General features: G+C 39.1%; 1 protein-coding gene across 3 annotated transcripts in view; it reads left to right on the forward strand.

The window, feature by feature from the left end:
* hlcs (holocarboxylase synthetase (biotin-(proprionyl-CoA-carboxylase (ATP-hydrolysing)) ligase)) overlaps window positions 1–10,659 on the forward strand; it is a 53,634-nt gene that overhangs the window by 35,527 nt on the left and 7,448 nt on the right. For all 3 annotated transcript variants that reach the window (XM_019876229.1, XM_019876227.1, XM_019876228.1), the window contains exons 7-9: window positions 2,729–2,796; window positions 5,028–5,188; window positions 7,614–7,728. In XM_019876229.1, the coding sequence (XP_019731788.1) occupies window positions 2,729–2,796; window positions 5,028–5,188; window positions 7,614–7,728 (344 nt within the window). The remainder of the gene's footprint in view (window positions 1–2,728; window positions 2,797–5,027; window positions 5,189–7,613; window positions 7,729–10,659) is intronic.

Here is a 10,659-nt window from a genome sequence, read left to right on the forward strand (position 1 = left end):
CACTTCATTCAAGCGTTAGGGAGTGCAAAGGGTTATGATGGAGGGGTGTTAATCATGAGGACCTGCCAAGTGGTATGATCGCATTGTTTTATACATGTCCTTGGCTAGGCCTCAGTTTCAAAATCAGTCCTTGGTCCTTGGCCTTGGCCTCGGAAGCAAGTCCTTGGTCCTTGGCCTTGGCCTCGGAAAATTTCTCAAGTCCTTGGCCTTGGCCTTGCCTCGGAAAATTTTCCAAGTCCTTGGCCTTGGCCTTGGCCTCGGAGGCAAGTCCTTGGCCTTGGCCTTGGCCTCGGGTTGCCGGTCCTTGGACACAACACTGTTGACAATCAAACAACATTGTTTTTGAAAGCCTAAAAATGCACAACATTTTAGTAAATTCCCAATGTTTTCTTGAAAGAAAATGTTCCAAACTTGAGATACTAGAGATGAGGGTCTAAACATACGTGAAATTCATGAAACTCTGCAGACAACTCAATCATGGAAAAAAAAAAATCCCTATGTTTGAAGTTTATTGTGCCATTATAAAAATAAATAAATAAAATCTAATTCCAATATTCCAACGTGGCAGTAGCCCATGGTTTCCCCGGTTGCGAGGACACTTCATAGCTGCTCACAGCTCTAGTTGTAAAAGTTTTTTTTTTCCATGTTGTTATCCCAACAAATGTTGTACATTGTGATTATTGTACTAAAGCTTGATTTGCGTGAATCAAATTGAAATTGCAATTTATATCAGAAAAATCGCACATCAATCTTTTCTTTGAAATTGTTCAGCCTGAGTATCGCACCTGCACAAGCCATCACTCTCAGTAATCTGTCACCTGACACAATTCAATGGAACGCCCTGGCCTTAGTTAACTTTCGACAGGGACTTTGACGCCACTACCAAATCTGCAGCTGATGTTTTTGTGCAACATGGTGGCCCCCTTTATGAAGGTTAATCATTTTGTTTAATCCAAAAGACACAATCTGAGTACTATGTTGTCACAAGTGCTGGTCCATAGAACCTTGGCTTTAAACATTTCTGGGTGCAGTTCCCCTTTAAGTCATACAGTTTTCAAGTTGATCAATTTAAATTTTATTGGAAGAATTAAAAAAAAAAAGGTTCGACAAAAATTCCAGAGCCCTATTAATTGTCATACATGTTATCACACAATGTATCAAGAATATCTTCCAATGTATTTCAAAGCAGGGAATGTCTACTGTAAAACACACACAAAACTTGTGCCAGCTGATTTAGACCTTCAACCAAAATTAGCAATTTTTTTTTTTTTTTATACTTATGAGTCAAAAGCACACGTGGATCTGGCATCAGCAGCTCTTTGCTCTTACGCTTCCATTATATCAACAGCTAAGAGCATTTGACCCACTGGTACCGAGTGCAAAGAAACCAGCAAACTTCAGTCGGTGAGACTGATGGACAAATTTTGGCTCGGGGTGATGTTGACTTTTAAAAATTGACAGACGGGCCGGGTCAGCACAAAATAAAATAAAAATGCATTTTTTTAACAGTGCGTACCAAGCAGAAACAGAAAATAATTAAAGTATTAACATACCTTTTAGTGGGAACAGTGTTGTTGATACCCTTTTTTGCCAGTGCATCAAAGTGTGGTTATTCTTAGAACAGATTTGAGGTGTTCATCACTCAGCTGGGATTTGCCGGGTGTTTTGTTCATTTTCATCACACTTTGTTCACACACACACACACACACACACACACACACACACACACACACACAAAAACAACACCAGCATCCTCTGTGCCATCTTCTGGATGTAATGAAGCATAAATCTCATCCAGTTAAAGGGAGATGAACTTCTCCTTTAACATCATGTCACATTGGAGATCAATCAGTTCCATCTCTCACTCAGTTTCTGGGTCTTGTGAGAAGGGACATGACACAAGCTGAAGTGGCCTGTCAATTTTTCCAAAATCACAAAGCCGGCAGAATTCTTCATGCAGGTCATTCAGTGATTTTCTGTATTTTTTTCACATGTTGCGTGGAATGACTTGTCTGACATTTGCTCTGAAAATAAACCAGTATGGTTTTGAAGGCGATGATGTTTGCTTGCATTTCATGCACATGCTTTTTTTTCCCTTGTTACGTCACATTCAGCTCATTCATGTAGGTTAGGTCAGTATGTCCGTAGTAAAAGCTAAATCACAAAGCCAATCTGTAGAATAAATCAATCATTCGCATTAAACATGAATACTATGTGTATGAAACAACGTATGTGGCCCGCGGACCAAAGGTTGTCTACCAGTGGTTTAAAATGAGATTGACAGTCTTTTTTTTTTTTCTTTAAACACAGTTCTCTTGTATATTGACGTCTAACTAACTGAGCCATTACAACACACTGAATGGGGGTTTTAAAAAATTCTATGTGCAAGGATCTATAGACGTCCCCCCTCCTCCCCCCATCATTTCCACACACATTTCATGCTGCATTGTTTATGCTGCGTTGTTTTCAGTTGTGGGTTACACACGGTCCTGTAATGTTGCAATGACATTAACGGTACAGCATACAAACCTGTGCTGCAAACAATTAATGTGGCCCCTAATTATTTTGCTGACAAGCCTCTCATACTATCATCACAGTACAAAGTGTTGCTCATTTGAGGTTCATAAGCAACATAAAGTACATTCTTTGAAGGGATTATCACAAACTGTTTTCTTTGTTTAAATTTTGTAGTTTTAATGCCTTCTTCTAAATATTTGTCTCCCTCTAGACTAAATCTGCATTTACCAGAAGATGTTGGTTTAATAGTCATAGCTGCTCAACAAAGTCAGGGCAGAGGTCAGTGCTCCTTCATAGTGCATCTGCATACATACTGTGTGTCACATGCCAGATACAAGGAAAATATGGTTTGTATAAACACTTAACTGTGTGCTATTCTCTCTTTGTGCTGAGCATCTTTGGCATACAGTATTTGTATACCATGGCTTCCCAGGTCAAATCAAGCAAATGTATTTTTTTAAAGGGCATTTTAAGCAAAGATGAACATAATTGCATCTGGAAAGTAAAAGTACATTGGTCAAGCATGTTTTCAAAATGTCACTCATTTAATACAAAATTAGATGTTTGTTTACTTAGCATTTAAAGCAGGGTGTCCAAACTCGGACAGCCGTTAGTAAAATAAAAAAAAAAAAAAAAAAGCCATCCTTTTTTAAATGTTTTTATTTTTTTCCACTAAATTTAGATAGACCAGTGATAGACACACACACATACGACAAAACCAAAGAGGCTTCTTTTTGAAGAAGGTGCTTCAAATGTATGGTTTGTGCATGGGACATGCAGCCTGAATGGGCAGGTAGACTTCGTCCTGTCCGACTGGATAAGGTCTAGGGCTGGACAATTATCGAAAAAAAAAAAATCATTGTTGTTTTAATTAACATAGAAATTGATAATTGAAAATTATTATTCATTGATTTTAAAATTTAGTTTGTATTCAACTACAGTCATACCTCGGTTTTCGACCATAATCCTTCCAGAAAGCTGTTCAAAAACCGATTTGTTCGAAAACCGAAACCACGTTCTTTTTTAAAAAAAAAAAAATCTTCATTGAACACGTCTGCTCACAATGGAACGCTACACGAGGAAGCGTCACTTCCTCATGTAAGGAAGGCGAGAGGAGTCAAGTGGCGCATTCAAGTGCACTCAGTTTGGTTGAGAACCGATTTTCGGTCGTAATCTGAGGCATAAAAAACTCGAAATTTTTGATCGAAAACCGATTTGTTCGAGAACAGAGACGTTCGAAAACTGAGGTTTGACTGTACTGAAAACTATCAATGTAGCCTCATGTCCATTCATTGCAGCACATTGAACTTTATTCTTGAACACTACTTGTTTTCTCAAGTACAAAATAACCTTGTAAATATGTGAAATTCAAGCCTCTTGCATTTCATTCTGCTACATCCACATCTTTGATGCCTTGCATCTGTGCAAACATTGATGCCTTCAATGAGCATTACCCTTATCTCTTTATCATGTTTATTTTATCTTATGTTATTTTTACATCTCTTGGCATTTACTGGGCTAATTAGGGATCTCATGGATAGTATTTCTTGCTATGTCATGTGAAAACGTGTTGGTTTGGCAAAAAGTTGTCGAAAAATTCCTTAAAAACTCAACACTAAATATAACCTGAAAGAACAAGGAGAAGATGCATTAGTAAGAGGGTAAATGAGAACAGACTAAGAAATAGCAACTGAAAAAAACTAAAACAAATAACGGCTGTCGCTGTGTTTTAGCCTCATCGGGGCAGTGTGGTGCCGTGCGTGGCTGTAGTGCACACTTATGAGAACAGATCAACGTTGTGATTGAACTCTATTAATGTAATTTGCTTTTTTAGAATTTGTGTCCTTGAATAGTGTTATCATACACCTGTGTGAATACTTTTCCACCGCGTGCGTTTGTGAATATTCCTTTTAGGAATATCACTCCCTAAGTCGATGCTAATTTCCTATGAGCAATTGAGTAGGATCCTTCATTGACTTCAGCTTTATCGTAAACGGAGTTTTAAAAACTGTGTGTAATTCTCTGTTGTATTTTTAGTTTTTCAGTTAACTCCCACTCGGGCTCAAGGCATGGAAGCCAGATCCGGCCCGCCACATCATTTTATGTGGCCCGCAAAAGCAAATCATTTGTCAACTTGTATGATCCTTGCTAAAATCTGCACCAAAGGGTCATTTTTAAATTCTTCAACTTTTTCAAATACGCTAAAGTCAGTCAAGAAAGCAATTACCACTATATATTGTTTGTATTGTCCAGTTAATTTCATCAGCTTTCTGTTAAAGTTGTTAAGGCAAATAGTTGGGGTGGCTAACAGTCGTCTCTCTCACAGAGTCGATACCTGTGCTGCTCTGCACATATTAGCAGCCGAATCCCATCTCCGCATTCAAAACCAAAAAAAGAACAAACTCTCGTAAAGTGACCTTTTTTGGTTACTTGAGGATCTGAATTCTGAATGATATTAAAACAAAAAAAAAAAAATCCTATTCATTCATGTACTGTATGTACCGCTGCAGGGAGGGGAAGAAATGCCTGGCTGAGCCCTCTTGGTTGTGCCATGTTCACGCTATGTGTCCGGATAAAGCTGAGTTCAAGGCTTGGACACAGGATTTCCTTTCTGCAACACCTGGCTGCTCTTGCTGTGATTGAAGCTGTGCTGACACTTCCTGGATATGAGGTATCAATATACACATTATATTGTGTCAGATTTATTCACAGTTGTGATATTAGTGTGGTATGTACTAGTACTTTATTGGCCCGATTTACTAAAAATTTGCAGATACAAAAATGGGCATAAACTTGACCGCTCACTCCAACGGATGAGGAAGCTGATCGACTAATCAGCCGCATCACAAATTGCGTTTGTCAAATAAGCAAATATTGCTGCACAATAATTTTGCACCTTCTGAGAGGAATATATGCAAATCGATGAATTTAGCTTGGTAAAGTGATTTATCAAACCTGAGGTGAATTGCAATGGCTGATTTAGATTATTTAATTACTGTGCCTGAAAGGCACTGCAAACCACTCTGCAGTGTACCACAGGCAAAATGAGAGGTGGCAAGAAGTTCTTTTATGTTCAAGTAAACATTTTTAATGCCACAAACAACAATTGTTGAGACATATCATCAATTCAGTAATGCAGTTTCGGAGCTTCTGAGCTATGTAAAGGCTGACCTGGAGCCAGTCACAAAGGGGGAATCATACCAGTCATGCCTCCACATTTCCTTGTGTGTCTGCATGGGTAGTTTCAGTTCAAAGTGAAAATTGTGCCGGCCGTTCCCAAGTTTAGTATGCAATGAATGTTATGTAGGATCAGTGGATGAATCCCAATTTCCACACTGTACCCCACCACACCTGGCCTCTGTTGCTTTTCTTTTGCAGTTGGTGCCAATAAATTGGGGCGTGATCAACTGAACGCAACTCAAGTGTAATGATAGAGCATTTTAAAACAACCATCGATGCATACAAAGTGCTGTACATGGAGCAAAATTAAGTCGTAAAACAAATTAATTACGACAACAAAAAGCACAAAAACAGTAAAACTCATATTAAGTCAAAAGCGAAAGAATAAAATGAGTGTAATATGAGTTTTAAAGATGGGCAGTGAGGGGGCTTGCCTAACGTTTAACGGGTGGTCATTCCAAATAGAGGGACCAGCAACACTCGATCCCGACTGAGCCTTTGCTTCGACCTCGGCACCTCCAGCAGTATTTGGTCCGCAGACCTAAGGCACTGGGCAGGCGTGTAGGGGTGAAGGAGCTCAGAGAGGTGTGGTAGTGCTAGACCATTTAAAGATTTGAAAACAAATAATAGAATCTTGTAAAGAACTCGAAAATGTACAGGGTGCCAGTGAAGGGACGCCAGAACTTTGCACGCCTTGGGTGCACAGTGCAGACTTGCATCATAAAGCACTGTGCCACACAGTGTGCTGAAATACAGTATTTGCCCCCTTTCTAATTTCTGTGTTCTTTGCATATTTATCACATAGTAAAGTTTCAGTTCATTAAATCAATTTTAATATCATACAGAATCTACCTAAGGAAATACAAAATGCAGTTTCTAAATACCAATTTAATTTAATAAAAACTACTAGTCTATACATGTAAAAAAATCAGGAAGGGAGCAAATACTTTTCCACGGCACTATAATATTGCATGTGTGGCGAGTCTCGGCCACTGGTTTTTCAAAATGTTATTTGCTGTTCCACAATGTTGTGATGTCGCAAAATTACAGCCCAAATGCGAAAAGACGAAAAATCCATTTGCGGGTTTAAGCGAGAGAGAAACAACCACCAAGACAAAAATACAGCATAGACACAGTACGCATATATTGTGGTTTACAACAATACCTAACCATATTTAATTTCAAATGTATCACTGATCAAATACTGAAGCTTGTAATAAAAACATTTGTGCGCAACATGCGCCGTTCTCCGGATCCACTCATTTGAATAAAAGGGAGCTCTCGTTCATTTGGCGCCTCTCATTCATTTGGCCACCTCTCCGAGTTGCTGTCACCGGCAGCGGCTTGTCGTCATCACCCTCTGGCATCCAAACCCCCAGAGGCAGGGGTCATGATCGCCACGGTTCCAGGCTGTGACTTCTTATGCCGGAGGGTTATCATGATGCGTCGGTGGTGGCAGCAACTCGGAGAGGTGGCCAATGAAGCCTTGACTGACGGACATCTGTCAACCAATCAAAAAACAGTTAGGTATCTGTCCTACTCAGCCTATGTTTTAGAAACAGCTCGGTGGAGGTTGTGAAAAGCGGTTCCAATTTAACCACATGGCCAAGTGCAGTGGAGAAATAACAAATCAGGGCAGGGCAATGCCATTTTGGTGTAGAACAATACAGCTTTACTAAAAGATCCTAATTGATTCCAGGCAACTACAGACAATGTGGAATCAGAGTGAACACACAGTTTCGTGCCTTCTACTTTGAGTCTTTGGAAATTAGACCATCTAATGATGGAGCCTGATGGTTTTTAAGTTAATTTGTAACTTTAGAATGTCACATCATACCTAATGTTCGAAATTACAATGGTTTTGAATATAATGCATTGCAATTGGTGGTATTTTATGAAATTGTAACGTTCCTCAGGACATTGACCTGCGGGTAAAGTGGCCCAACGACATCTACTACAGCAATGTGATGAAGCTTGGAGGTGTTCTTGTGACTTCCACTGTAATGGGTTCAACCTTCCATCTGTTAATAGGTAACCTCTTCTTGTGTCACTCGAGTGTTTAATTCACGCTTATCCTCAAGGTCTGTGCTCCCTAGCACAAAAAGATATAGTGCCATTTTTAAGGCATTCAACAGTGTGTCTTGCATAGGACTGTTGTGAGGGCTCTTCATGGTGTTGATCTTCATGGTCCTTGTCCTAGATAAAAATAAACAAACAAACAAAAAGCACACAGGACATCAAAGCCTGAAGTTTGTGGAAAATCCGAAACATGGCTATTAGGTTTTGGAGTTAGTCCTCCCAAAACATTTTGGTCTTTTTGGTCAAATTTTTGTTGTTGTTTTGCTGATTCAGAAACAGGAACATTGTTCATGGACGTCACACAATGGCAGTGTAAATTTTCATTTGGATCTGTTCGACTGGTGCAATACAATACCCTATTTTCCGCACTATAAGGTGCACCTAAAACCATTCCATTTTCTCAAAAGCCAACAGTCCGCCTTATAATCCGATGCGCTTATATATGGTGTTGCAGTCTCTTTTTGTTCCCCATTGAGTTGTTTCAAGTATTCAGACCGTGACGAATTTTATATATATATATATATATATATATAAAGTTGGGGGTGTATTTGTTTATTTATTTTGAAAATGTACAGGGGTGTTATTAGGCTTTTCTTCGCTTGTGGCGAAGTCAAATTTGAAATGCAAAATTTGAGGCCCCATCCCTACATAGTATGGAGAAAACTCAACATTTTTATCCTTGTTACTGTCCCAGGTCTTGAGATGACACTGACCAAGTTTGAAGTCAGTTGTATTAAAACTCGGATAACCAAACTAGGATAAGTGCACAAAAGTGTAGCCCCTTTAAATTAAAAAATGGGCCAAATATGGACATTCAAAAAAGTCTCAGACCCTCATCTGCATTCCCTGCAAGGTTTGATCTTTTTCCCCGAAATGGGAATTAGAATTTTTTCTTGCACTGGTGTTTTGATCATTGGATGTCACCAGTCTTTGCCAACCGTGGGCCTGTGATTCTCTTTGAGATTCTTTTGTGCATTAAGGTGGTATCCCACTGAGCGGCAAGTTCTTGCAAGTTTTTGCACACATAGCAAATGCTGGTTTTTCATCAGGGTTCGTTCAAGGTTGCAAAGTTCACAATATGTTCGCAAACATTTATTTATTTTTATTTATTTTTTGCTATTGAACTTTTTATTGATTTTTTTTTTTTTTTTTTAGGCAGAAAGAAAAAAATTAAAAATATGGTCACATTTGATTAAATACATGGAGCATCATTAGTGCCGGGCATCAAAATAGAACATACACAGCCATTTCATTACCTCTGTGTCCCGTGTCCTAGACGCATAATATTCCCGCAGGACGTACAGTTCCAAATAATGTGCGTTTTTGGGACGCAAGGAAATTTGTCAGTCAAAACAAACAAAAAAAAAAACTACGGCACGCCTGAGGATTTCACAGTAACGATCGTTACTGTTAGCGTGTCATTTCCATGGCGTCATTTTGACGTTACTGAAAAGTCGTTTCCCATAAAAGTCACCGTACATGAGTTGACTGTACGCGATCGAATCTCTCCTGTGTGATCAATGCAATTTCACTGTGCCTGTATGTGTTGTGGTGTGTTGTGTGAGTTTCTTCTAATTTACTTTCGTTTTGTTTTGTTTTCAGTGTTGGGGGGGACGCAACTGGGGGGTGGTGAAAAGATAACGTTATGTGCGCATGCAGTTGCTATTTTAGTCCGCAAACTAAGAAATCGCGCGGATGACAGTTTGAGATGGCGGCGAAAAAAACACACAAAGGTCTACTACCGTATTGGCCCGGATATAAGACGGCCCTGATTATAAGACGACCCCCTGTTTTTCAAGACTCAAGTTTGAAAAAAGACTTTTTGAACACCAAATTAATTTTTATACAGAAAATAATTACAGTACATCTGAAACAAATGATTATAACAATATATTTGAGAGAAAAATTATTTTGCCTCATTCAAATCTTAATATCTGAACATTTAAATATGTAAACTAAAGTGCAATCACATTCGTAAATGAATGGCTTCTGGTTTTTGAAATGTAAATTACTGTATTTTCCGCACTATAGGGCGCACCAAAAAGTCTTCCATTTTCTTAAAACCTCACCGAGCGCCTTAAAATCCGGTGCGTCTTGTGTATGTTCATTACGATATGTCGACCCCAAGATGGCTCCTTGCTGGAGACATGCTTACAATGTTATAACTTGCTGTTGGTTCAGTGAACTGTGTCGCTGCTTTATTAAGTAAGTTTTTGTTGCGGCTCCGAAAAAAGGAGAGCTGTGGTGTGTTTTTTTAAAACATTCTCAACAAATGCAGGTACGTCTTTGTCCGTCTCCGTGCCTTCTTCAGTTCGACTCGAGAGTCGTTCAAGACCGCCTCCGAAAAACGTGAACTAACGATTACTTCAATGAAACTACGAAAATTGATAATACATCAAAACTGAAAAGCAAGCAAGGATATCACAAAAGAAATTCTATACCCCCCCTCCCCCCACCCTTACAGAATTTATATTGTGATTTCGTCATTTGTGAATACACAACAAAGGAATAAATAACTACTACTTACATGTGATGGTTTTATTGGAGCTATGATCAAGGAAATGCCATTGCGTTTTTTGGAGGCGATCATGAACACCTCTCGAGTTGAACGAAAGAAGAGAAGGCACAGAGACGGACAAAGACGCACCTGTATATGTTGAACAGAAGGAGAGCTGTGGTTTTATTTTATTTTTTTAAATGCAGACTTTATTAATGGTTTTCACAGTCTCAACAAATACAGGTACTGTACGTCTTTGTCCGTGTCCGTGCCTTCTTCCGTTCCACTCGAGAGGCGTTCATGGCCGCGTCCGAAAAACGTAAATTAACTCTTACTTCAATGAAACCACGAAGAAAATCAAGCGAGGAAATCACAAAATAAATTCT

The sequence above is a fragment of the Hippocampus comes genome, unplaced genomic scaffold (genome assembly GCF_001891065.2).
Source record: "Hippocampus comes isolate QL1 unplaced genomic scaffold, H_comes_QL1_v1.1 scaffold119, whole genome shotgun sequence".
Taxonomy (NCBI): domain Eukaryota; kingdom Metazoa; phylum Chordata; class Actinopteri; order Syngnathiformes; family Syngnathidae; genus Hippocampus; species Hippocampus comes.